Below are 27761 nucleotides of genomic sequence, written 5' to 3'. Positions count from 1 at the left end.
ATGAACTCCGAAACAAGCTGCCTCAAAGTCTCGTAAAGAGTTGCCGAGAAACCGTGTGAAGTCGTAGGCAAAGAAGTCCCACCTACGATGAATGTCGCAGCTCGTGAGTCCACGAGGAACTGCTGCAAGTGAGACGTCTGCACTAGAAGGGGGTTTGCAAGAAAGGCTGTCCCTCTCTCGCCAAGCGACTCGTGGAAAAACGTTGTCAAGAGATCTCCTAGCAACCGAGAAAGGGCCCGCCCCATGGGCCAGCTATGGGGTAGGAGCGGGAGTAGATGTGAAAGCAGGGAGACTAGTGGGAGGGGATGGAGGTGGGGAGGGGGGAGGTGGGGAAGAGGATGGAGGCGCCGGGGGGGAGGGGCGGAGGAGGATTTAGAGGGAGGAGGGGCTGTTGAAGGTGAGGCTAAGGAGGAGGGTGGAGCTGGGGCCTCATCCTGAGAGGGTCGAAACGGTTCCTTGTGGGAACCCATTGATGCTGGCCTGAGCCTGGCGACCACCCGGAGGGCCAGGGTGACATGGTGGCCCTTGTCGACGCTGACCATGGACCTGCTGCCAACCCTCCTCTCCCTCCTTTGTCTGGGCCCCAGGCTCGGAGAGTGAGTCTACCTGAGTACCTTGTGACTCTGTCTGCTGGTGCTGGCCAACCTTAGGAGGCTAGGGCTGAGTTTGAGGTGAAGGTCGGGGACTCCTCCATGGACAAGCCTTAGCATAAGGGCCCATCTGGGAAAAATGAAGCACTGTTTCAGGAGGCCCGAACACTCCACGCTCTGGCGAATCCAGCCACCATTCACCCGAGGTAGTAGAATGACCTTCGAGAGGGTGTGGGTGTCCCGAACTAGAATAGACACGGCCAAGCGTAGTTCCGTGCCAAGAGAGATTGGCCCCAAAGACTAGCGCCGCTTTCGATATTTCTTTTTGTATTAATCTGTGAGCAAAGTACAACTCCCGAGGGTCCTCTGCTCTCAGACTCTATGTCCAGATGCTTTGCAGAATGAGGCCCCTTCGATTCTTTATATTCTTACAAGGGATGCCATAAGCAGAGCCCTAAAAGTGGTTACTCAAAAGGCTTCTAACTCAAAAGTAGAAGGCCAAAAAGCAGCCAGCATTGTTTACTGAAATCCGTACAACTGAATGTCAGCAATGTCAGTGCAACTCACGGAAATCTGTACGTTCTGCCACGTCAGCAACGGCCAATGTAATTTGCGGTGTCCGTACAGCCAGCCACGTAGCAAGTCGTTCGTAATTTTTTTAATCCCTTTATGTCCCTAGGTCCTGGGTCATGCCACGTCATCAGTTTGTGACATCCCTCCCTCTTGAAAGTATTGTAATCGCCCTCGATTACGCCTGCAAAACAGACAGAGGCCATAAACCAGTTCAATAGACACTGACTCTTAAGTCGCGACGCACTAGACACGACACATCTAGCACTTGTACAAAGACGACAGTCACATCACATCACATGACATATCAAATCAATCACATAAAGATTCATTTCAAATCTCAAACCAGGACTGCCAGCAACGTATTTAGTAATCGCATCTAGATTCATCCCGAACCTCACTGGTGTCGGATTAGGAAGTCCATATTGGGATCATGTCTATAGAGATTCTCAAGACCGAAATGCTGCAATCATTTCTTTTTTTTTTCCCCAAGAAAGAGATCCTTCTATTAGTTAATAAGACTGCCCCACAGGGCTACAACCACCTCTACTAGAGAGGGCTACATCGACCATGGGGGGAGACTCTCCCAATGGAAAAACAGCATACATACAATGAGGCTAAATCAAGAGATGGGAGGAGGGAAAAGCCACATAGGAGGGTGGTAGTGTCATCTGGGCTCGCCCCGGACCATGGTGAAGAAAGGCCCAAGGCGCCAAGGTCGAAGGAACTCCTCTCTGCGCTCCCGCATGCGGTTGGAGCTGCCCTGAAGTCTCTCGAACTGTCCCGTGAGAGTATGGATAAACTACAGCCAAAAATCTCCAACAGTCTCCGCTGGTGGCACAAGGCGAGTCTCGAAGATGCGGAAGCAGCGGGCCCGCCAAATGAACCAGAGTGTCAGACCACAGACGAGCTCCCAACACACCTCTCTCTCACTGCACCACTCCTGTGGGGTAAGCTCCGTAGTAGACTGGAGTGTAGGTCGGCCCCCTTGTATCACTATCATCCTGCTAGTGGAGGATAGCTGAAACTGTAGTGCAGGTCCCGTGAGAGTGGACCAAGCAGCTGCCTCCCAAGTGTACTGTCGTGCTGTGGAAAGAGCTGGCATCAGTTGAAGGACCCGGAGCCAAACCTGTTGCGCCATAGGATAGTCCCACAGACAGTGACAATGACTCTTCAAAGGATGGGCACAAGCTGTGCATTCTGTCGGAAGGCCACTGTGTACTAGCCAACTCCCCACTGCTGTAGCTCTGTGCGCAGCTAGCCACTGGAACAGAGTGACTCTCCGCGGCTGTCTGGCGTCCCATAGCCTTGCCCAAAAGGCTGACAAGAACTCAGCTGCGAGACCCTCCTCCTGCCAATGAGGTGCTGCAACAGAGCAGGACGAGCCTCTCTCCGCGCTGCCAATATGTGACGTCCCAGTCGAACAGTGTATTGAAAGGAAGGGACCCCTGGATGGTCGGCTGAGGAGAAAGGGTCCCTCCAAAACCACTCTCCAGGATCCCACTGCACTCGTGCAAGTGGACATCTCTCCCAAGCCCAAAGCCTCCAATGGCCTGTCTCAAGATGACACAAGTCCTCTCGTAGATGCCCATTACTCGGATCCTTTGAAAACAACACTTTGCAACCTTTTGAGCCTCTATTGAGACTCTGTGAAGTCGACCCTCGCCCTGTATCTCGAAGAACATGGAGGGTACAGTCTGTGAGCAAGCATGAATTGCGATGAGGACCTCCAGTTGCATGAATGCCCCCATCCATCTAGGAGCTGTTGACTCTAGAGGTGTGAGCCACTCAGCTGGTATTGCCTCTGTGATGTCCCGACACATGAGGTCCACACCCTCTCATGCCCTGCAGCTGGATTCACTGTAACTCCTTTGACAAACCTGAGAACTGAAGCCAGTCACCTAGAGTGCGTGCTTGACCCTGTGTCATGGGACCCCAAGAAACATGAGGCCTATTATCAACCAAGTGGCCTCTCTGAGTGCTGACCAAAGGGTTCCAAACAAGGGACTGTCTCGAGCGCTCCTCTGTGCAGGTGGGCTAGTGTTGCTCCAGGCCTCTCCGCAGCTGCTCCCAAGAGCGAAGTAGGCTGCCTAAGGTACTCGAGCTCTAAGCCGCTGAAGCAAAAACTCCTTCCAGGGCTCCTCTCCTGGAAGCAGTCCTCTGACAACAAACTTCCCAAGAAGGGCTCTGCTCTGCTGTGCTTGGTCTATGATCCCCAACCCCCCCCTGAGAACAAGGTAGAGTGATGATCTGCCAGGCTACTTTTGCCCTGGCTATCTGAGTGTCGCGCCCCGACCAAAGAAAGTTCCTGATTAGCCTCTCTACCTGGTTGATGCAAGAGCTCGAAAAGATCCAACAAGATGTAATATACCACATAGTAGCCAACAACACCTGGTTGGCCACTACAACTTTGCCTGCTAAGAAACTCGTGCCGAACTCCAATGTAACAACTTTCTCCTGATGGATAGGAGGAGGGAATCAATCTGCTCCTCAGGAGACAAGTCCAGGCCAACCTGAAAGCCCAAGTATCGAACTGCAGTCCCTTGGGGGATCCATCTAAAACCCTCACCTGGCAGCTAATCAGGCGTAGGAGCATTGCCAACGGAGAAAGCCACTGTCTTCCTCCAGTTGATCAGTGCGCCTGATGCAAAACAAAACGTCTCTAGAGCGTGCTCACACCTGTGAAGGTTGGCCTCCTGGCCCTCCAAGTACAAAGTTGAGACGTCTGCAAACTCAGCATCCAGTAGCTCCTCACCCCAAATCGGGAGTGCTAAGCCACGTAGACCAACCTGCTATGAAACCAAGAATCTGATCATCGCTGCAGCATAGAACAGAAAGAGGAAAGGGGCAAGAGGGCAGCCCTACCTGACCGAACGTGTGAGCATGAAACGGTCTCCTCTACCACTTGCCAAAAGCACCTGACTATGTGCACGTCTATAGAGAGCTGACACACCTCTGATCCAATCATCTGAGACCCATCCTGCGTAGAGTGCCCTCCAAAAGGTCAAAGTCAACTCTACCGTTGGCCTTCTCAAAATTGAGAAGAAGTATCACCAGATCCTCACCGCGGAGGCACGCGAGGGCAAATGCCTCCCTAAAAGTAAAGATGTTGTCAAGGATACTGCGCTCCTTGACAAAACCTGTCTGGGGCCCATGTACAATGCTCTCTAGAAGTGGCTGAATCCTCAAGCTCAAAGCCTTGGCTAGAATTTTGTAGGCTGAGTTGAGGATGGTGATAGGACGCCACTGCCGAATCTCATCCAAGGTGCCACCCTCCTTGGGAATGAGGTATATCAAGCCCTCACTCATGTTGTCATGCATCTCTCCTGTGTGTAAGATGTACTGAAAAGTGCTGCAGAGGTCTGAGCCAAGCAAGTCCCAGTACTCTAAGAAAAAACTGGGAGTCAAACCATCCTCACCGAGACAGCTACCTCAGGGAAGTGCTATGAGGGCCGCATGGAGCTTCTCTAGCTGAAGAGGCAGCTCAAGCCTCTGGTGCCTCCTCAGGGCAAGCAAGGCATTGTGCCAAACTGTGCTCTCTGTATGCTCCTGAGCACAAGGTCCCAGTACTCTAAGAAAAAACTGGGAGTCAAACCATCCTCACCGAGACAGCTACCTCAGGGAAGTGCTATGAGGGCCGCATGGAGCTTCTCTAGCTGAAGAGGCAGCTCAAGCCTCTGGTGCATCTCCTCAGCCACAAGACAAGGCATTTGTGCCCAAACTTGCTCTCTGTATGCATCCTGACACTCAGATTGAGGCTCTGCTGACAACAGGTCCCGGTAAAAGTCAGTAGCAACTGCACGCATGTCTCTGGCTCTGAAGCAACTGACCCGTCAGGCCTCCTCAACTGGCTGACACTAGCGTGCGCATGCCGGGTCCCACTGTCTCAAAGAACGCCCTAGTCACTCTGTCACCCATCTGGGTCCACTAAGATGCCTGTTCGCAATTTTTTTAATCCCTTTATGTCCCCAGATCCTGCCTCGGCTAATGGCCATAGGTTGGAACAAGATATAAGGTCCTGAGTCATGCCATGTCATCAGTTTGTGACACCCAAGGAGACACAAAGACAATAAAAATAAAGATTGTGAAGGATGCTGATGTGGCAAGCAATACGGACCTCCGCAATTTGCGTGTCAACTGTTGACGTGGCAACACTATATGGACAACCCTTGAATCGCGGTGACTGCGGACGTGCCACTTGTACGAATTTCCGCGATTCGCGTTGCAGCTTTTGGCACCATGGGACCAAATGATTTTCATCTGAATGCTTTTGGGGCTCTACTTTTTGAGCATCCCTTGTAAGAATAAAAGAATCCCTGGGGCCTCACTCTACAGAGCATCTGGACGTAGAGTCTAAGAGCAGAGGTCCCTCGGGAGTTGTACTTTGCAACAATTAATGATAAAGAAATTCCGAAAGGGACGCCAGACTCTGGGGCCAATACTTTGGGCACCGAACTACATTGGTCCGTGTCGACTCTCTCTCTCTCTCTCTCTCTCTCTCTCTCTCTCTCTCTCTCTCTTAAAGTTCAGTGATTTTTGACGTTTTCGTTCGTATTGTTTCCAAACAAGAAATGAATAGCAACACACGAATCGAAACTTCAAAAATCGCTGAACTTTAATAGATAGAGAAAGAGAGAGAGAAAGAGTAGACACGGCCCAGCGTAGTTCTATGCTTAGAGGTATTGGCCCCATAGTCTAGCACCCCTTTTAGTATTTCTTTATCATTAATCATTGCAAAGTACAGCTCTTTCAAGAGCTTATGAACTATGTTGCTGTTGGCTATAACCTTATGGAAGAAATCTAACACTGGTTTTGATGCAGGTTTCAAGACGGAAGCCCTGTCGACTCTCAAGCTCGATTGATGTTGAGAATGCTTTTTCAGTTTGATTTTTTGGAATGTATTTGAAATGTTTGATTTGTTTTGGGTACTTGTTTGAACTTGTTTGACTTTGGTTTAGATACTGGTTTCAATGCTTGGTGATGTTACTGGTGAGTAGTGAGAAATTCTGTTTTGGTATTGTCTGAACCTCAGAACGAAGCAAGGCTTACTTTGTATGCTTGAAAACCTTGTAACGACGTAATGGGATGTATGGGGAGCGTTTCGATTTATGCTAGAACACCTCTGAACGACGCAAACGGGATATCTGGGGAGAGTTTGGTTGTATGCTTGAACCTCCAAGCGACGTAGGTTGCGGTTTGGGGAGTGTTTGGTTGTATTAGTCCTTTGAGCCATGGCCCGAACCTTCTTAGGTTATTTGCAAGGGGAGTGATGGGGTAGTCATTGAGTAGCTTCATACCGCAGACCGTTTGTCTCAGTTGAGTGCTTAGTGGCGTTGTGTCTTGTAACATGCATATGTGAGCATTTAAATGTGTTTGCATTGTGATGTGCCAACCAATTAATATTCCTAATTGGATGAGATTGCAATAGGTATGTAATTTTAGTGCATCAAGTCACTTGTTGGAGATCAACACGGTCTGGGTATGATGGCTAATTTTACTACGCTTGAATATCAAGAGCTCCGATCAGAATGAGAATATATTCCTTATTGGATGAGATTTTTCTGGGAAGCCAACGACCAAGGATATCAAGGGCTTCAATATGGAATGAGAAAACGAATTGTCCCTTGGATGGACCCTCGGAATGTCTCTCAAAAAAAACCCCGGAAATTTTTGAGGTAACTTGAGTTGTTTTGCAGATATACAATAATCGCGGCCGATTACTTTCTTTAAGAAGGAGGGATGTCACAAACTGCTGACATATCAAGCCACTGAAGAACAGAGCCAACTTGTCGAGAAGCTAGCAACAACAGAAGAAGTTTTACCAACTTATGGGACCTTGTCTAATGAGGGCCCAAGTCACTAGAAGTAAAGCCGGCACACATACACACTCAAAGATGATGATGTAGCAAATGTACGGAGTGCCACAATTTGCGTTGGATTGCTGACGCGGTAGATGTACGGAATTCGGTAATTTCCGTTGACATGCTGACGTGGCAGACTATATGGATAGTCCTACAATTTGTGTTGATAGTGCCATGTGGCAACTGTACGGATTTTCGCCAAACGCGTTGGGTGCTTTTGGGCGCCAGCTTTTGGACCAGATACTTTTAGAGTTTGATGCTTTTCATAGGCCGAGGGCTCATTCTCTGGCACGCTTCAGGTGGAGGTGCAGAGGATGGAGTACTGGCGATGTATTGAGTTCAAGCAATATAAAGAAATACCGAAAAGGGCGCTAGGGTTTCGGGCCAGTGCTCTCTTGGGGTGAAACTCCGCCACCCCCCGTCTCGTGTGTCGTGCATCTCTTTTAGTTTAGTGTTATTTGAAGTGTTTAAAGTTGTTCAGTCTGTTCTTCCGTTGGCACGTGGTTCTTGTCCCCATGACACAAGATGCCGAGTGTACTGATTTGCTTCAAAAATTTATCTTTGGTGCCTAGAAAAGGTGGAACCTTCTTAGCATCCTCCAGTACCTCAAATGGTGCCTACCGTGTCGACGTATGAACTTGTGTTGTTGTAGGAAAACTCCACCAAGGGAAAATACTTTTCCCACTAAGCCTTTTTATCATGACTTCAACAAGTCAAAGACCACTGAATTAGCTATCTCAGTTTGCCCCTCAGTCTGTGGGTGGAACAAGGACGAGAACTGTAACCCCGTGCCAATGTTCTCCCAGATTTCCCACCAAAACAAAATTGTGAATCGGGGATCTCTGTCCGAAACAATAGACTCAGCCATACCACTTAATTGGAAATTTGTGAGACAAACAAGTTTGCCAAATGATTTGGCTTAACTGTCTGGACTCTGAAGTGAGCCTGCTTACTGAATTCGTCGATGATTGTCCAAATGCCATCATGCCCCACTCTGAGTCTTGGGTAGATAAAAAATAAAGTCCATTGTTATGCTTTCCCATGGTCGAGAAAGTATGGGTAGAGACTGTAGAAGGCCTGGTGCCTTATGCCTGTCAAACTTTACCTTTTTGCATACTAAGCAACTGAGAACAAACTCATCCACATCCTTTTTGAGCCTTGGTCAATAGAAGTAACGCTCGACACCTTTCAAGGTGGTATCAATGCCGCGGTGGCCCGAAAAAGGTGGACAATGGCACTCTGTCAACTGTCTCCCCACTCTGTAACCGGTTAAAGATGTCTGTAAAATCAGGATCGGTGGCGTATTGACCTACCATATCCTCAAAGCTTCTATGATGAATTGCCAAAATAACCAAAACCAATGGCTTGTGAGACAACGCGTTTGCCACTAAGTTCTTTTGCCCTTGAACATGGACAATCTGGAAGTGAAACTGTGACAGAATATAAGCCCATTGCATCTGCTTCTGCATCTGCTTTTCCGAAAGCTCCTTCTGAGATAGAAAGTAGCGTAAACTCTGATGATTGGTGAACACAGTAAAATCGGCATCGAGTAGAAAATGTCGCCATTGTGTAAGAGCAGGAATAACTGCCAAAAGCTTTCTTATAAATTTGTGCAACCCGTTCAGGACATGAGAACATCTTGCTCTTGTAAGCTATAACATGGCCCTCTTGCATCGAGACTGCTCCCAAACTAGTCGACCACAAGCATCACAGTAAACCTCAGAGGGCTTTTGCAAGTGTAGCAAAGCCAACTAGACCTATTGTCAACAACGTCCGAAAGGCTGCAATACGGTCCCCAAGTAAAGGAACCCCTTTCTGAGTCAATGCATGCGATGGAGAAGTTATCTTCCCAAACTTTTGAATGAACCGCGTGTAATAAGAGCGCAAACCCAAAAAGCTTCGAACTTCATGTACTTTTTTCAAATCTGGCCAGTCACAAATGGTCTCAACCTTGGCTGGGTCCATCTTTACACCTTCCGTTGAGACAATGTGTCCCAAGAAGTGTATCTCTGGCAAGAAAAACTCGCTCTTTTCCCCATTTGCTACCAATCAATGTTGCCGCAGTGCCTCGAAAACCTGTAACAAATGGTGTCTGTGCGCTGCCTCACTCTTGGAGAAGAAGATGATATCGTTGAAAAAGGTGCCCACAAATGATCTAGTTTCTATACTCTCTGTCCATCATGCGGTTGAATGTAGCTAGAGCATTTGTGAGACCAAAAGGCATCACCAAATACTCATACAAACCAAAAGACGTTCTGAAAGTTGTCTTGTAGACATCCTTAGGAGCAATTCGTATCCGATGATAACCACTCTTCAAATCAATTCTACTAAAGCAAGTAGAACCCTGAAGTCTGTTTAGTATATCATCGATCCTCAGAATAGGGAATCTGTTCCTGACGGTGATTTTGTCGAGAGCTCTGTAGTCAATGTACATTCTCCAAGTCCATCTTTCTTAAGAACCAGTAACACAAGCGAACAAAATGGTGAAGTACTGGGCTGAATAAGACCCTTCCCAAGAAGCTCTATCACCTGGTTCATAATTTCTTCATTTTGGGCTCGACCAACTCGGTAAGGTGGCTGGTTTGGTGGTCTATTGTCTGGAATCAAATCAGCTGTGTGATCTTGAGGACGCTGAGGAGGTAACTCTTCTGGTAAGCCTTAAGAGAAACAATTAACTTGAGCTTGCAGAAAGTCTTTTGTTCCTTCCTAGGTCGGACATATTTGGCCTTTGACTGTTATTCAACTCTTTCAAGAAGATCGAGTAAATAAAAAGACTGGATTTCATTACTTGAGAAATGGCCGAAGCCGATACAAGTGGAACGGACTCGTCCTTGAGTCTTCAAGGTAGCTTTTCTGGCCCTATCGTCAACCACTGCGCTGTTCTTATGGAACCAAGGGATTCCTAAGAGACTTCCAAAGGCATGACGTGGAAGTCCTTGTGCTCTAAATACCCATGGCAATGCAACCGTAGTTTGCCAATGATAGGTGTAGTGGCAACATCCCGTCCGGGTGCCGCTAGAAGTTAGAACTGCCTCTGTTAGACTCCAAGTTGAGCCGTCAATTTGGGTGAGATGAAGTTGGCCTTGGCTCCTCCATCGAAGAAAATAAGGGCTTCGAGGTCTCGCACTTTGCCCCATGCTTTGCAAAGTTCTGTACTCTCGTCCATCTGATCAGGGTTGGTCCCCACAAAGTCTACTACGGGTCGTGCTTTCGTCTTCCCTTTTCTTGCATGCTCTTCAATTGCCTTGGAACACTGTGGCTTGTCCTCTGGCTGTCCTCTGGGTGCCTTGTGTGGACACCAGGCTAGCACATGCCCCTACTCTTCACATTGTAACACTTCCCCTCCTTGAAGTACTCAACTCGCTGCTTTGTTGACAACTGAGGTCCTGAAGGTTTCTTTTTCTGAAGCTTTCCCCTTTGTCTGTTACAGTTGTTCGAATTCTGTCCGGTCCTCGCTGTCAAAAGTTGATCAGTAGGATATGTAAGAGTACCCCGGTGCATTGCAAACCCTTGTTTGGCATGCCCCACTAGTTGTTGCATGGACTCGGACTTTTGTAGCAAATAATAGTCCTGTATCTCTTTAGGTAGACCACAACAAAATCTCTCAGTCTGCGGTTTTAAGGTCATCTTTTTGAAAGAAGAGGCTGGTAGAAAAGTATCCAGATCCTGTGGCAGTAGATGTATAATGTATCTTCCTTGGTCATCTGCAGATCATTCCAAGCGGTGATCACGTCACGTTCGTACTCCTGAGTGAGCCAAGAAGAGGTTAGAATTCGCTTGAATTGTAGCCACTTCATTGGTGCTGCCCTTCACAACAGTAATGTAGACCACCGTGTTTGTGCGTTTCCCTTAAGATAAGTTGCTGCCCTCTCACCTTGGAGTGCTCTGAGTAGCGTGCTCCGAAGTAGGCTATGTCCAACTGTTGGATGATAGCGAGAACCTTGTGGATATCTCAAAAACCCGAAAAAGTATAAAATTTTAATGCTTGCCCACCCTCCTTGAAATCTTTGGTCTTCTTGCCCTTATCCTCAAGAAAATCATATTGATCAGCTCTGTAAAAATACTTCCTATTTGTAGAAAACGTCTGCTTATCGGAGTCCGTACTTTCAGACGAAAATGAGTCCTCATCTGATCTCTCAAAATGCATCCAAGATCTCCGATGGGATCTGCTTTTCTTTGCCTTCTTCTTGCTTTTGCTATGCCTCTGAGTCCCGCTCTTTTAGTCCTCATCACTAGAGTCAGAGGAGGAAGAACTGTTTGAGCTGTCAGAAGAGGATGAGGATGAACTAGAAATACCTTCAAAGCGCACACACTTCTTTGTGCTTCGTGCATTCTCAAAAATAGATTCTCAAAAGTAGCTAGGATAGTCTGCTGCACCGCTACTTGACTCTGTCTCCTCGGCTGCTTCTTGGTCTTCATGAGTCGACTGACTCGCCTTTCTATAGCTTCATCGAATTCATCCTCCGAGTACACTTCTTGAGTAAGTATGGCCAACGTAGGTGTTTTCTTCAGAGCTTACTTTAGAGGTGAACGGATGGCCGTATGCCATCGAGAATGCATTTCGTCAATCGGGTGCTTCAAATGGCCACTCTACTAGCAGGGGTGTCGTGAGTGCCCAAACTCTCTGTCCAAAGCGCCACCAAACCCTCTCTTTGAGCTCTGTATCGTGTAGAATCCTCTCGAGAATGCGCAACATGGCACTCCCACTCCTCAATCTGTCTGCCACTAAGAATCACTAGCGCATGATCTCAAAGGTAGTCCCTGTCAAAATGCATAGAGATCCTCCCATGTCACAAATGTTGTCACTTGCGTAGAAGCGATCTATCCGAGATAGATTCATGCCCCTTACTTTGCGGTCAGATTGAGAGAAAGATAGGTTCTCTAAGGGTCGCTCAAAGCCTGCATGTTGCCAAACATCTGAAATCCTCAAGGTCATACATAAGCGCTCCCAAGCTGCCAACTCAGCCCCATGCATAGTAGCATGGCTGCCTCCAATCCTATCTGAGGGGTCCTCCAACATGTTGAAGTCCCCCCCAACATACTGCTGATTTGCATGAGGCAAAGACTCCACAATGTGTGACCAAAACTTAGCTCGTGCACTCGCATGGTTGGGCGCAGAGATGTTCAGGAAGCCCATGAGGCTACGGGGAACCTGCATAGTAACCTGCATAGTAACCTACCGTTGTATCCAAAGCGTCGGTGCCTCTGGCAGCTAGCAAGAGAATGTGTACTCGGAAACAAGCTGCCTTAAGGTCGCAAGGTGGGTCGTCGAGGAATCGGGTGAAGCTACAGTCAAAGAAATCCCACCGTCGGCCAATGTCAAAATTGGTTGGCCCACGGGGGACTGAAGCAAAAGGAGAGACCTGTACCAGAAGTGGCGTCCTCAAGTAGGGTTGCCCCCCACCCCCCCCCCCCCCCCCCCCCCCCCCGAGCCATTCAGCTCATAGTGAGATCACTTCCAAGAGAGCATCGAGCTGCAGATGAGTGTCTAGTCCCCTGTGTCGGAGGAGTGCGGGATGGGTCGGGTGACGAAGCTGAGGGCCCAATAGGTGAGATGGGGGGTGGAGGCGGGGCAAAGGAGTCGGTAGGTGGAGGGGGAAAGGGCTGGCGTGAAGCTGAGGTGGAGGGAAGCTCCTCAGCGGAAACCTGCAAGGGTCAAAATGGTTCCCTGTCGGAACACAATGCTGTGGAGGTGGAGGGAAGCTCCTTAGGGGAAACCTGCCGCAAAGGGTCAAAACAGTTCCCTGTCGGAACCCAATGCTGTTGGGCTGTAGGAGGGGGGCCACCAGGGGGGACAGTGTGGCGAGCCCTTCCCTGTCGACGGCAGCAATGTACCTGCTGCCAGTCATTGGTCTATGACGAGGTGCGAGCTTGTGTGTCCTGGGTACCTATCTGCTGTGTGGTCAGCCTTGGGGATTGAACATGCGATGTGGATCGAGTTCTCCTGTGAGGACAGGCCTTCGCTAAGTGGCCCATCTGTCGGCAAATGAAGCACTAGTTCGAGACTCCCAAATACTCCACCCTATGGCGGAGCCACCCGCCACTCACCCTAGGTAGAGGAACTACCTTCGGGAGGGTGTGGGTGTCTCGAACCAAAACACGTACTGTGGGAATACGTGTAGCCTTGGCAGAAACTGAAGCTACCATGCAGGGTCTCCAACACTGTCGCGATCTTGGAACCAATCTTGGAAAGAAGCGGAAGGTACTCTCTCCTCAGGCTGGGGAAGCAAACTGAAATGGGTAGATCTTCTTCCTCGGCAAGAACAGGTGAAGCTGGGTCGAAACCATGGGGCCACTATCGGAAATGAGCCCTGATCGCTCGGATGGCCAGCGGGCTCATCGAAATGACCTTGGCAGCCATCTTGGGAGTCTCAAACTCGATCTGGTAGTACCCTTGTCCGAGAAGCTATATGTCGATGATATTTCCTACCTTTGCTAGGAGATGGGCCTTTAGGAGGTTGCGCACCTCACCTCTGCTAGGTCGACTGCCAATGATCTTACAGATAACAAAGGTGGCGTAAAGGCGCTCCACTTCTGTTGCAAGGCTCGCTTGCTCTGCTAGTGACAGAGCAAGTCCGATGGTGGATCGGATGAGGGGACTTCATCTGAGTCCCTTTGAGGCGGAGCACGAGCTTCCATTTGTGTCTGCTACTGCAAATGAGGGCGAAAGATAAGAGTGTTCCTGCCGGAGCGAATCTCGCTGACGAATCTAGACGATATCCCACAAGGAGAAGACGCAGCAAGAGGACAAAAAGGGGGGGGGGGGGGGGGGGGGAGAGCAGTGGCGATGGCGAGGTAGGGAGATGGGAGCGAGCGCAGCAGCAGCGAGTGGGCCAAAGGACTACGATTATGTATTTGCCTACAGCCATGTAAAAACCAGATTATGAGGCCTTCAAAAGAGTTCAAGGATACCGGTAACCATCAATACTTACGAAATAGATGTCTACTTCAGTTCAAAAAATCTGCATATTGGCTAAGGTTACGAGGCCTTTCTTTGTTATACTGTAAAGAAGTATCCAGCTAATCATATTACACCCATTTTCATAAGCGTTCATAGACGGACATTTAAAAATAAAAACCATCCTCAGTGACCTTTTTAACAAATCTCAAAGATCCGATGAGTCTCAATAAGATACTCAAAAAATCTCAAACATTAATGTGGGTATGCCCATGTAGATGTCTGTGTGTGTGCGTGCACGCTTTCAAATTATCTCTTGGTCAAGCACTACATTTTGCTTATGACGCTGGAGACATCACTCTTGATGCCTACAGGATTTACTTTGACTGCTTCTAGCTTTTTGAGCCTCATAGTGCTCTGCTCTTTGTATCCCTTTCTTTTCGTGGGTTTTCCTCGCTTTGAGGTTTCCCACTTGTAAAGTAATCAAAGCAGATTTACAAGAAGAAAAAAGTGTGTGCACGGACACGTGCGTGTGCAGGTGTGTGGTGCAAGTTTTAAACTAAGTGTGTTTAGGAAATTTTATTGCTTTTTCACCCTGCCTGAGTTCTAATCTAACTTGTCACCATCTGTTTTCAGCTTCAAGAAGAAGCAGGCATAGTTGCAGGTAGCATTCTAAAACAAGGAGTTTTGACTTTTCACTTCGATGATAAGCCACAGCCGTGGGAGGTATATTGTGTTCTTTGCTGAGTCTGATTGAGTACTAGATACAGGTGCAAGTACGGATTTTCTCCATATAATGTTGTATGATGTATCAAGCTCGCTCATTTTGAACTGGCACAATTGTTTTTGTCTTTTTTATTATGATTTTTTAGTAAATATTAATTAAAACACCTTGAAGGCTCACGCCTCAAGGAAAACATACAGGTCCGAGCCGTGTACAACGCAAGTGTAAACCCCCCTCAAAACCAAACAACCAAGGTCTTGCAGGTGATCTAAACCTGGCAAACCTTCTTAATTTTCTTTTTTTATACGACTCTTGTAGAGAAGGGGGACTTCTCATAAGTTGGCTTTGCCCTTGCTGTACTGCTAGATACATCACAGTGGAAGATCCTTCATCAGGATCCAGGTTCAAAGTTGGGAAAGGTAAGTAGAGGGGGGCATTTTGCTTCTTTATGCTTTTTACTAGGCTATCCATCTGCTTGGCTCTCATGCACCTCTCTTCTTCTCATGTGTCTTTTGTTCTTGGCCTCTCTTCCTCTGGCCTTTTCAGCATCTGATCTCTGCTTCCCATTTGGTTCAAGTTTTTTCATTTAGAATTGAGTTGATATTTTTGAGATACACATTATGAGTTGGGGCCTACTATTCCTCATGAGGGTCCACCAACAAGAAGGTTTACCTTTGATGCGACACAGAAGGGTGAGTCCAAGTGAAGATCAAATGTATAGTGAGTTTCTTACTGCAGCTACTCCCTGGAAGTTCAGGACATTATGCGACTATTTCAAAGACAAAATTCTGCTAAGTGTTCAAGGTTAAGATCCACTGGTAGGAACAGACAAAACATGGTTGCTAGGGGCCAATCGTCAAGAGCAACTCGCAAACTATGTCAGGTGCAACAAAGTTTCATCAAGGACATTTTGAAGGCTGGCATGCAAGATGCTACTCCAGCTTAAGAATTGCTTGTGCAATTTACACTACAAAGGTGACGATGTAGTGAGGGACATTGCATGTTTTACAGATTGAATCCATTATTGCATTAAGACGAGGTGATTACTGAGGACTGAGGTTTTGATTTAGTTCAGCGATACTAATTAACTCTTTTTATTTGAAGGTAAAGACACACTTAAGAGGTGAGAGAGGAGCCTAGTCTTTCTCTAGCAGATTTAGGAAAGGTTCCTAGGGGAAAACATCAATCAAAACAATCATGAGACTGTGACAAACACTAACTTTATTTGTTGGTTTTTTTCCCTTTCTTTTTTATTTAATTTTTGGGACCCTCTTTTTGAAATCACAAATGCCTGGACATTGCATGGCCAGTGTGAAACGGTCATTGGCAGAGAGTTTCACCCGCAAGAGTCAAGGCCACGCAGCCACAAGATGGCGGGGCCGATCGGCACTGGAATCCGACTAGTAAAGAAGGGGCTAGGCTCAGTTAAAGTCATTTAGGCCCCTCGACAGGACGTTATAAGTTGGTGGGTACTAGGAATTAAACAAAATGGGGCAAACTGGATACATGGCAGTAGGAGAGAAACCTATAGGCCAACTGAGCTTGTAGAAACTCTCATCCCAAGAGGGGGCGCCCAATATGAGTGGAAAAGCTGCATTTTCAGCGTTATGGTGGATTTTCAGATTCTATAGCTTTAATGGAAAGCTTGCTTTCTTCCTTGTCTCATATAGCATGATGATTTGCTCTTGTGCACATCTCTCTCTCTCTCTCTCTCTCTCTCTCTCTCTCTCTCTCTCTCTCTCTCTTCAGCCCATCGCTCCCTTTCAGCCTTCCCCCCTCAGCCCAGCGCTCCCCATCCCCCCCTCAGCCCACAGCGTTCAAACGCGTCAGTCTTTTGCGCAGGTACAAAGTTACACGTCAATCTTTCGCGTAGAGACTCCACGCGTTCGAGTCAGTAGTTATCGATTAGAAGCAAAACAATAAAAGCAAAACCTTAGGACAAAAAATCAGACGTAGATAAGCCTTTTATCAAGCATGGGGGCTACTTAAACACAGAGGTTTCTTAAGCAAGGAGGGGGGCTGCTTGCTTCTCTCTCTCCCTACACAGTTCTTGAGCAGCCCCCCCTTCCCGACCCCCCCGATCCATGCCCACACACATGTGCTTTTTTCACCGTTGAGATGGTGAGGAAGGCCATTGACAGGATGAGGACTGGGAGAGCATATGATCATGATGGCTTAGTGGCTGAGCATTTCACGCATGCCAGAGATTTACTAGCAGAGCTTCTAGCAGTTATGTTTAACTGTGCCATGTGTGAGGGCTTGCCTCATACTTGGAGCCTATCTACTATTGTACCTATCTTCAAGTCGGGGAACTATCGCACTATCATGATTGGACACACATTGGCACGGTTGTATGCATCTATTCTTGAGCAGCAGCTGAGTAGATGGGCAGAGAGGGAGGGGATACACGCAGCCGGGCAGGCAGGTTTCAGGAGGGGTTTTTTTTTCTACTCTTGACCATATCTTGACACTCAGAGCCATCGTTGAGGAGGGCAGATCGCGTGGGAGACGGATCTATTGTAGCTTTGTGGATTTCCGCAAAGCATTTGACACAGTGCCCAGAGCTAGATTGATGTGCAGATTAGAACAGATGGGAGTACCCACAGAGCTCTTTTGGGGGGTCATGGCATTATACAGGTCAGTAGTGGGGCATGTACGCACACCACAGGGTCTATCCACACTGGTTTACTCCACTATTGGGGTGAAGCAGGGCTGCCCGCTCTCTCCTACTCTATTTGGTATGTATGTAGATGAGGTTTCTGACTACATTGAGAGAGATGGTGATAGAGGTGCACAGCTGGCAGGGACATGGATTCCACTATTTCTATATGCTGATGATATTGTGTTGATCTCCGACTCTCCGGAGGGGATGCAACGTCACTTGGATGCTTTGCATAGGTTTGCCCAGGAAAGTGGTTTGTCCGTCAACCTTGGTAAAACCAAGGTCATGGTATTTAATACCACCCCACAGTGGATCAGGAGGTCAGCGCCCGCCTTCACATACGGGCAGGAAAAGGTGGAGTATACAGATGCTTACACTTACCTTGGAGTGGTTTTTAGTGGGCCAGCATTTTCATTGAGGAGGGCAGCAGAGACTAAATTGACCAGAGCCCATGCAGCATTGGGTAGATTGGCAAGGATGTGTTCACAGGTTCAGTTTCAGGAGCCTCGGACGAAGCTTTGGCTCTTTGACACTTTGGTGGCTTTTGCATTGCTTTATGGAGCTGAGATTTGGGGACCTTCACTGGATCATCACGGGAGGACAAGCCGCAGTGATGGATGGGGGGACATGGAGAAGCCTCTGATCTCTATGATCTCGCGGCTCATTAGAGCTAAGGCTTCAGTACCGGGTGCTATTGTACGAGCAGAGCTAGCTGCCCCCCCCACTGGTGGTTGAGGCGCTTACCAGATCTGTCTCCTTCATACCCCGCATGTGGGAACTTCCTAGAGACAGATATGCAGGCCGAGTCCTCTCAACAGTTAGCCATGCAAGGAGACACAACATGCTGGTATGGGGAGATGACATCATGGTTTCAGGCGAATGGGTTCAGCATAGATAGATATTCTCCCTTCCAGTACTCATTGGATGCACCCTCTTTGACTCTTACACAGTCCGAGATCGCCAGGCTCATTCGCCAGGACTTGACTTAGCTAGACACCAAGAGGACATTGATACAGCCAGCACAGGAGCTGAGCACGAAGATGGCTTTCTACAGAGAGCATCTCCTCCAGCTTACGGAGGATGGTTTTGTGACGAGGCCCAGATACATGGACACCCACTTGTCTCATGGGATACGATGTGCTATTGGCCAGATACGCACATCTTCACACCAGCTACGGATCGAGACTGGGAGATACATCGGAGTACTAGCAGAGGCTAGGACATGCCCCCTATGTGACATCGAGCCTGAGACAGAGTTGCATTACACATGCCACCGCCCCGTCTACTACGAGATACGAGGCCGCTTCCATTGCTTATTCAGAGAGGGCTTTCGACCACTCTCCACACTCATGCGGTACGAGGATCAGAGATGTCTGGGTTTGTTTTTTCTCGAGCTGCGCAGACACAGAGAGAGCTTGATGAGAGGGAGCCAGTCTCAGAGACAGATCACAGACTTGTTTAGAGCTGCCATTGGACACCCGGAGGAGCTACTACCACAGTAGAGCTCGTCGCCTTACACCAGAGGGACACTGATCGACCGAGCTACTGAGCTGGGGAGATCCAGACGCCCACGACAGCGGAGGACTACACATCATCGACGGAGGCTGCATCAGAGGATTTGGATCACTTTGGCCCGACATGCACGACGCACGATCAGACTACTGACCATGGAGGAGATTGATGAGATCCGCCAGCGACCGATACTGGATCTCTTGTGATCTAGCTATCCCGGCTAGCTGCTTAGTTCACACCTAGCAGTTTAGGATTCCATAGTATGTTATTTTGTCATCTTGTTACTCTTACTTTGTATCAGATCCACCACATTGTAACTTTCTTGTCTCATAGGTCACTTTGGCCTTTTGAAGACGCTTATATAACATTTCATTTCTCTCTCTCTCTCTCTCTCTCTCTCTCTCTCTCTCTCTCTCTCTCTCTCACACACACACACACACACACACACACACACACACAATCCGGAGATTTATAGATTTTGAACGCAATTCAGAGCTCAGAAATTCAGCTTCAGAGCGGCAGATTTTTTCAGACCTGCAGATTTACAAAATACAAAAAATACATTTTCAGAATTTTCAGAATTCAGAATTCTCACGAGTTGCAGACCTGCAGGGAATTACATAACAGCATTGACAGAAATTAGTAGAAAAGAAAAATCAGAAAATCAGAAAATAGAAAATAAAAAAATGTATGATTGATATGAGAAAAACATATGTATGCACTATGCGGGACATGGATGTATGCGTAATGTGGATATAGTGGGTTGGCCTCTCTTGTAGAAGTGCAGATTGTGTTTTTGATGGAGGTCACGAGTGCTTCGCCAGTGAGTAAGCCCCATACGAAGGCAACCTTTGTGCTCACAAACAAGCGGATAACACAAATGGAAAGGGAGATGAAAGAATGGAAAGCAGATACGGAGCGAAGGCCAACCTTCTTCAAATGTTTCTCAACGAAGGCGCGCAATGGAAGAAGGAGAAAGAGGACTTGCACGAGGAGAGCTACAAGCACTTAAGGCGGATTCAAAAGCACTTAAAGAAGAGGTCTCGGCCCTCAAGCCAGAGCTTGCTGATAGAGCAAGCAGTGGACTAGAGGAAGGGGAATTCCAGCCCTCGGTGATAGAGGAATTCAAGGTCATCAAGGAGCAGGTACGGATCATCAAAGAGGAGGAGAAACAAAATGTGGTAAAGACGTCTTCGTGGATGGATGTGATCACGAAGACACAGAAGAAGGCGGATGAGGCCGAGAAATGGATAGAAGTCGCTAAGAAAGGGAAAGGGAAAGAAACCACATCTGTCCCCACTCCTACAATCATCAACATGACTCTAGAAGAAGAGCAACAAAGGAAAACTAGAGCTTTGCATATAAGAGTAACCGGTTTAAGACCGAGATGATGTGGAAGGGGAAGTCGGAGCACTTCTCGGCATGATGGGTAGGGAGGCTACTCATACAAAGGCATGGAGGGTAGGGAAGAAGACACAAGGAGATGGGGAGACTTGAAAAGAGAGAGCTTTAGTCATCCGTTTCCCATCCATGGAGGCAAACAAGGACTTCTTGAAGAGGCATCCTACACTAAAGAAAACGGGCATATTCCTTGGAGATGACCTCACTCTCACACAGCTTGCGCATATGAGAGAGGTAATGCCAGAGATTCAAGCGGCAAGGGAGAAGGGGAAGACGGCCTTCTACAGAGATGGTCGGGTGGTGATTGTAGAGTGGCGCTTCACATGACGGTGCGAGACCTATGGGACCACACTCAAAGTTGCCACCTGGAATTGTAATCGATCTATGCGCCTTGATGTGGGTGCTTTTGAGGATAGTTTTAGGGGAGGAGACATTGTCTTCTACTCTGAGACACATCAGGCCCTTGGGCAGTCTATGCCTCACATTAGTGGATATAAATGGGAGCTTGTAGACAGGAGACACGATCAGAGCACAGAGGGCGGGGCTCAGGAGGAGTAGCAGTCTTATTTAGGGAGGAGTTGCAACCATTGATACATATAGCCCGCAGGGATGAGCAAGCTAGGTACATGTGGGTGAGATTGAGAGCAGAGACAAGCAGATATCTTTACATTGCTATTTGTTACTTCCCCCGAGTACGTCAGTTTATGAACCACCCAGAGGGCAGTCCCCTTTTTCTATTTTGGATGATGACTTATGGGAGTTCTCCAGAGATGGTGACATCATCATTCTAGGGGATTTCAATGCTAGGACTGCCCATCATCAGACAGTATTTTATGATACTTCACAGGAGATGCTGAGAGAGCTGGATGTTGCAGAGCCGGGCCTACCCAGACTATCACAGGATGGGGAATACACTGAGTATGGACGACACTTGATAGACATGGGGACTGCACATGGATTGGCCATCTTGAATGGCCTACAGAGATTTCCCGCTGCGGGGGGTTTTACATGCTTTCCACACAGACATGGAGCCAGCACAGTGGATTATGTCATGGCATAGCCGAACCTCATCTCTAGTACCCAGGATCTCAGGGTTGGACCCAGACCTATTGGTGTGGTAGTGAATCATGCTCTTGTGTCGTTGACTATCTCTTTTTAGTTTAGTGTAGCACACAGGCCACGGGCAGCAGTCCCTACTCGCTACACCTTCACGCGGGAGACGGACTCTATATGCATAGATGGGATCTACATACGCCTATGCACAGAGGAGCTAGGGCGACCTCTGGAGGAGCTTACTACTATACTGACACAGACACTACATGATGCAGCAGTAGAGGCATACCCACATACCCCGCCTGAGCCGAGATGCCGTTCGGGGAGCATGCCCCAAAACAGTTGGTATGATGAGGAATGCCGGGACATTAGAGCTAGACTTCAGAAGGAGGTGCTGTTGGGGCTATCCTTGAGTCAGGACTCACCTGAGGCGTGGCGGCTCTTTCATGAGCACTCACCCCCCCCCCCCCCCCCCCCCCCCTGCCATCACTTCTATAGAGGCCTGGGGCCAGTACGCATCATCTTTGTACACAGTTCCTGAGCAGCCCCCCCTTCCTGACCCCCTTGATCCATGCCCACACACATGTGCTTTTTTTCACTGCTGAGATGGTGAGGAAGGCCATTGACAAGATGAGGATTGGGAGAGCATATGATCACGATGGCTTAGTGGCCGAGCATTTCACGCATGCCAGAGATCTACTAGCAGAGCTTCTAGCAGTTATGTTTTATCGTGCCATGTGTGAGGGCTTGCCTGATACTTGGAGCCTATCTACTATTGTACCTATCTTCAAGTCGGGAGACCTTATGGAGCCTGGGAATTATCGCACTATCATGATTGGACACTCATTGGTACGGTTGTACGCATCTATTCTTGAGCAGCAGCTGAGTAGATGGGCAGAGAGGAAGGGGATACGCGCAGCCAGGTAGGCAGGGTTCAGGAGGGGTTTTTCTACTCTTGACCATATCTTGACACTTACAGCCATCATTGAGGAGGCCTGATCAAATGGGTTACGGATCTATTGTAGCTTTGTGGATTTTCGCAAAGCATTTGACACAGTACCCAGAGCTGGATTGATGCGCAGATTACAGCAGATGGGAGTACCCACAGAGCTCATTTGGGGGTTCATGGCATTATACAGTTCAGTAGTGGGACATGTATGTACCTCAGAGGGTCTATCCACACCGGTTTACTCAACTATTGGGGTGAAGCAGGGCTGCCCGCTCTCTCCTACTCTATTTGGTATGTATGTGGATGAGGTTTCTGACTACATTAAGAGAGATGGTGATAGAGGTGCACAAGTGGCAGGGACATGGATTCCACTATTGTTATATGCTGATGATATGCTGTTGATCTCGGACTCTCCGGAGGGGATGCAACGTCACTTGGATTCTTTGCATAGGTTTGCCCAGGAAAGTGGTTTGTCTGTCAACCTTGGTAAAACCAAGGTCATGGTATTTAATACCACCCCACAGTGGATCAGGAGGTTAGCGCCCACATTCAGATACGGCTAGGAGACAGTGGAGTATACAGATGCTTACACTTACCTTGGAGTGGTTTTTAGTGGGCCAGCATTTTCATTGAGGAGGGCAGCAGACACTAGATTGACCAGAGCCCATGCAGCATTGGGTAGATTGGAAAGGATGTGTTCGCAGGTTCAGTTTCAAGAGCCTCGGACGAAGCTCTGGCTCTTTTACACTTTTGTGGCTTCTGCATTTCTTTATGGAGCTGAGATTTGGGGACCTTCATTGGATCATCACGGTAGGACAGGCCGCACTGATGGATGGGGGATATGGAGAAGCCTCTGGTCTTTACGATCTCACGGCTCATTAGAGCTAAGGCTTCAGTACCGGGTGCTATTGTCCGAGCAGAGCTAGCTGCCCCTCCACTCGTGGTTGAGGCGCTCACCAGATCTGTCTCCTTCATTCACTGCATGTGGGAACTTCCCAGAGACAGATATGCCCGCCTTGCACTTGAGTCCTCTCGAGTTGAACATGCAGGGAGATACAGCATGCTGCTATGGGGAGATGACATCATGGTTTCACGCGCATGGGTTTTTTTTTTTTTTTCCGAGAAAAAGATCCTTCTATTAGTTAATGAAAATTGCCCATAGGGCTACATCCACCCTTGCGAGAGAGGGCTACAGCAAGCATGATGGGGAGACTCTCCCAATGAAAAAACAACATATATACAATGAGGCTAAATCAAGAGATGGGAGGAGGGAAGAGCCACACAGGTGGACAGTAGTGCCATCTGAGCACCCCCTGGACTATGGTGTAGAAAGGCCCAGGGCGCCAGAGTCGAAGGAAAGCCTCGCGACGTTCCCGCATGCGGTCGGAGCTGCCCTGTAGTCCCTCAAGCTGTCCTCTGAGAGTATGGATCAGCTCTAGCCAAAAGTCACGAACAGTCTCTGCTGGTGGCACAAGGCGAGCCTCAAAGATGCGGAAACAGCGGGCCCGCCAGATGAACCAGAGAGCTAGGCCGCTGATGAGCTCCCAACACTCCTCTCTCTCACTGCACCACTCCTGTGGAGTAAGCTCTGTTAGCAGGCTGGAGTGTAGGTCGTCCCCGCTGCATCACTATCATCCTGCTGGTGGAAGATAGCTCAAACTGAAGTGCCAGGCCCGTGAGGGTGGACCAAGCTGCTGCCCCCCAAGTGTACTGTCGAGCCGTGGAGAGGGCAGGCATCAGCCGAAGAACTCGTAGCCACACCTGCTGGGCCGAGGGACAGTCCCAAAGACAGTGACGCTGACTCTCCACCAACTGGTCACAGGCTACACATGCGGCCGAGAGACCACTATGCACAAGCCAGCTCCCTACTGCTGTGGCTCTGTGTGCAACCAGCCATTGGAACAAAGTGACGCGCCTCGGTTGTCTGGAGTCCCACAGCCTCTGCCAAAAGGCTGCCAAGAACTCGACTGTGAGGCCCTCCTCCTGCCAATGACGTGCTGCAGCGGGGTGGGCCTCTCTCTGTGCTGCAAGTATATGACGTCCAAGCCGAACAGTGTACTGAAAAAAGGGGACTCCTGGGCGGTCTGCAGATGAGAAGGAGTCCCTCCATAGCCACTCACGAGGATCCCACTGTACTCGTGCTAGTGGACAACACTCCCAAGCCCATAGCCTCGAGTGTCCAGTCTTAAGAGCTGCTGGGTCAGGGTCTATGACGCAAGTCCTCCCACAGATGCCCACAACTCGGATCCTCTGGAAACAGCACTCTACTACCTGCGGGGCCTCTACTGCAACTCGATGTAATCGTCCCCCACCCTGAAGCTCGAAGAATAGGGCTGGGACAGTCTCTGAGCAGGCCCTGACTGAAATGAGATCCTCCCGTCGTGTGAAGGCTCCCATCCACCGGGGTGCTACTGGCTCGAGAGGCGTGAGCCACTCAGCTGGAACTGACTCTGAGATGTCCTGACACATGCTCTGCACCCCTCTCATGCCCTGTAGCTGGACAGCCTGTATCTCCTCTGACAAACCTGTGAACTCTAGCCAGTCACCTAGAGAGCGCGCTGGACCTGCTGCCATGGGACCCCAAGAAACATGAGGCCGACTCCCAACCAAGTGGCCTCTCTGAGTGCTAACCATGGGGTTCCAGACGAGGGGCTGCCGTAGGCGCTCCTCCGTGCACGTCGGCTGTCTCTGCTCTAGGCCACGCCGCAAGAGCTCCCAAGATCGAAGCAAAACTCACAGCGAATCGGTCCTCCAGTCTCCTGCTCAAACCAACTCGGCGCAACTCTGTAAAGATCCATCTGGTCGAAGGTTGCCAAGGGCCTCCTGATTGAGGCACCCTGGCACAAAGCCTCTGCAGCAAGAACTCCTTCCAGGGCTCCTCGCCTGGAAGAAGTCCTCCGACGACGAACTTCCCAAGAAGGGCTCTACTCTGCTGTGCTGGATCAATGATCCCAAGCCCTCCCTGAGAACAAGGAAGTGTGATGACCGACCAAGCCACTTTGGCTCGGGCAATCTGAGTGTCACGACCTGACCAAAGGAAGTTCCTGATCAGCCTCTCTACCTGGCTGATACAAGAACTCGAGAAGATCCAGCAAGAAGTGATGTACCACATAGTCGCCAACAACACCTGGTTGGCAACTACTACTCTACCAGGCAGCGAAAGTCCTGCTGAGCTCCAATGTAACAGCTTTCTCCTGATGGACAGGAGAAGAGGAGGAATCTGCTGCTCGGGGGACAAGTCAAACCAACCTCACATCCCAAGTACCGAACTGCAGTCCCTGGAGGAATCCACCTGAAACCCTCTCCTGGCATCCAATCTTGCACAGGGGCATTGCCAATCGAGAAAGCCACTGTCTTTCTCTAGTTGATCAGTGCGCCCGATGCAGAGCAGAAGGTCTCCAAAGCCTGCTCACATCTATGTAGATTGGCCTCCTGGCCCTCTAAGTACAAGGCTGAGTCGTCGGCAAACTCAGCGTCCAGAAGCTCATCTCCCCGTATAGGGAGTGCTAGGCCCCTCAGACCAACCTGCTGTGACACCAAACATCTGCTCATCGCCTCCGCATAGAACAGAAAGAGAAAGGGGGCAAGAGGACAACCCTGTCTGACCGATCTTGTGAGCATGAAGCGCTCACCTCTACCTCCTGCCAAAAGCACCTGACTGTGAGCCTGTCTGTACAAAGCTGACACCCCTCTGATCCAAGCATCTGAGAAGCCCATCCTGCATAGAGTGCCCTCTAGAAAGTCCCAGTCAACTCTGTCGTATGCCTTCTCAAAATCGAGAAGAAGAATCATAAGGTCCTCCCCACGGAGCCGTGCCAGGGCAGAAGCCTCCCAGAAAGTGAAGATGTTGTCAAGGATACTGCGTTCCTTGACAAAACCTGTCTGAGTCCCATGTATAAGGCTCTCCAAAAGTGGCTGAATCCTCAAACTCAAAGCCTTGGCAAGAATTTTGTAGGCTGAGTTGAGGATGGTGATGGGGCGCCACTGTCGAATCTCATCCAAGGAGCCACCCTCCTTTGGAATGAGGTAAATCAGGCCCTCACTCATGCTATCCGGCATCACTCTTGTGTGCAGAATGTACTGAAAGGCACTACAAAGATCTGGGCCAAGCAGGTCCCAGTACTCCAAGAAGAAGCTGGGAGTCAGCCCATCCTCACCTGGACAGCTACCACAAGGGAGGGCCCTAAGAGCCGTGTGCAGCTCCTCAAGCTGAAGAGGCATCTCTAGCCTCTAGCGCATCTCCTCAGTCACAAGACAAGGCATCTGAGCCCAAACCTGCTCCTTGCATGCATCCTGTCGCTCTGACTGGGGCTCAGCCGACAGTAACTCACGGTAAATGTCAGTCGCAACTGCACACATATCCTCAGGCTCACAAACAACTGACCCATCGGGACTCCTCAATTGATTGACCTTGGCATTTGAGTGCCGAGGTCCCACTGTCTCAAAAAAAGCACCTGTCACTCTGTCACCCACCTAAGTCCACTGAGATGCTTGTCGGTGAAAGGCAAACTCATGACGCCTCTCCTCTGTGCAAGCAAGCTCCTGTCGAGCCTGCTGTAACTGCTCCTCCAACCATGGACTGTCTGGTTGCTGCTCCTGCATCCTCTGTAGTGAAGCAATGCCTCGTCTGAGACGCTGCTCCTCCTCTCTCGCTGCAGCCCGTCGAGCCAGAGACTCCTGGAGAAAAAAGTGGCTAAGCTGAGTGGCCTAAGGCCACTCTGTCTGCAGGTAGAGCCTGGCTGTCCATGCCCTCTGTCCAGAGAGCCTCTACTCTCTCTCTGAGTGCTGAGTCCAACAAGACCCTCTCTGGGATGCGAGGCATCGTGCTCCCTCTCCTCTGCCTGTCTGCCACTGTGAGGATCACTGGTGCATGGTCCGAGAAGGATGTCCCTGCCAGGATGCCCACTGATCCCCCCAAGTCACTGAAGTGGTCACTAGTGTAGAAGCGATCTATCCGCGATAGATTCACTCCTCCCACTCTGCGGTCCGACCTAGAGAAGGCAAGACTCTCTGGAGGCCTCACAAAGCCAGAATGCTGCCATGTATCCGAGACTCTCAAAGTCATACACAACCTCTCCCAAGCTGCTAACTCGACTCCATGCACAGTAGCATGGCTGCCTCCGATCCTGTCAGAAGGGTCCTCCAACATGTTGAAGTCCCCTCCTACACACCAATGGTCCACCTGTGGCAAAGACTCAACAATCTGTGACCAAAACTCTGCACGAGCACTCGCCACATTGGGCGCATAGATGTTCAAGAAGCCCATAAGGCCACCCTGAACCTGCATAGTAATCCACTGAGCCCTGCCTGGCACAATAATCCCTCTGCCCACAATGGCCTGCTGCAATGAGTCCACAGTAGTCATACATACCCCACCCTGAATGCCTCTAGGTCCAAAAGCACCTGACCAAAAGGTATCATATCGTCCACGCAAAATCTAACCACATCGCCGAATCCGGCTCTCAGACAAATGGTGCTCCTGAAGCATAAGGAGATCAATCTCTCCTCCCACAAGGCAACGCTGAAGCTCCTACCGCAATC

The 27761-nt window shown here is 49.3% G+C and overlaps 1 protein-coding gene across 2 annotated transcripts in view; it reads left to right on the top strand.

The window, feature by feature from the left end:
- LOC147431118 (uncharacterized) overlaps nt 1-27761 on the top strand; it is a 193141-nt gene that overhangs the window by 98667 nt on the left and 66713 nt on the right. Inside the window, exons 3-5 of one of the 2 annotated variants that reach the window (XM_086494540.1) lie at nt 14556-14645; nt 14844-14906; nt 15010-15062. In XM_086494540.1, coding sequence (XP_086350666.1) covers nt 14556-14645; nt 14844-14906; nt 15010-15062 — 206 coding nt within the window. The remainder of the gene's footprint in view (nt 1-14555; nt 14646-14843; nt 14907-15009; nt 15063-27761) is intronic. The other variant, XM_086494541.1, reaches the window with a different exon arrangement.

The sequence above is a fragment of the Adiantum capillus-veneris genome, chromosome 21, assembly GCF_014529385.1.
Source record: "Adiantum capillus-veneris isolate H3 chromosome 21, ASM1452938v2, whole genome shotgun sequence".
NCBI lineage: Eukaryota > Viridiplantae > Streptophyta > Polypodiopsida > Polypodiales > Pteridaceae > Adiantum > Adiantum capillus-veneris.
This window is presented reverse-complemented; position numbering and strand designations above follow the sequence as displayed.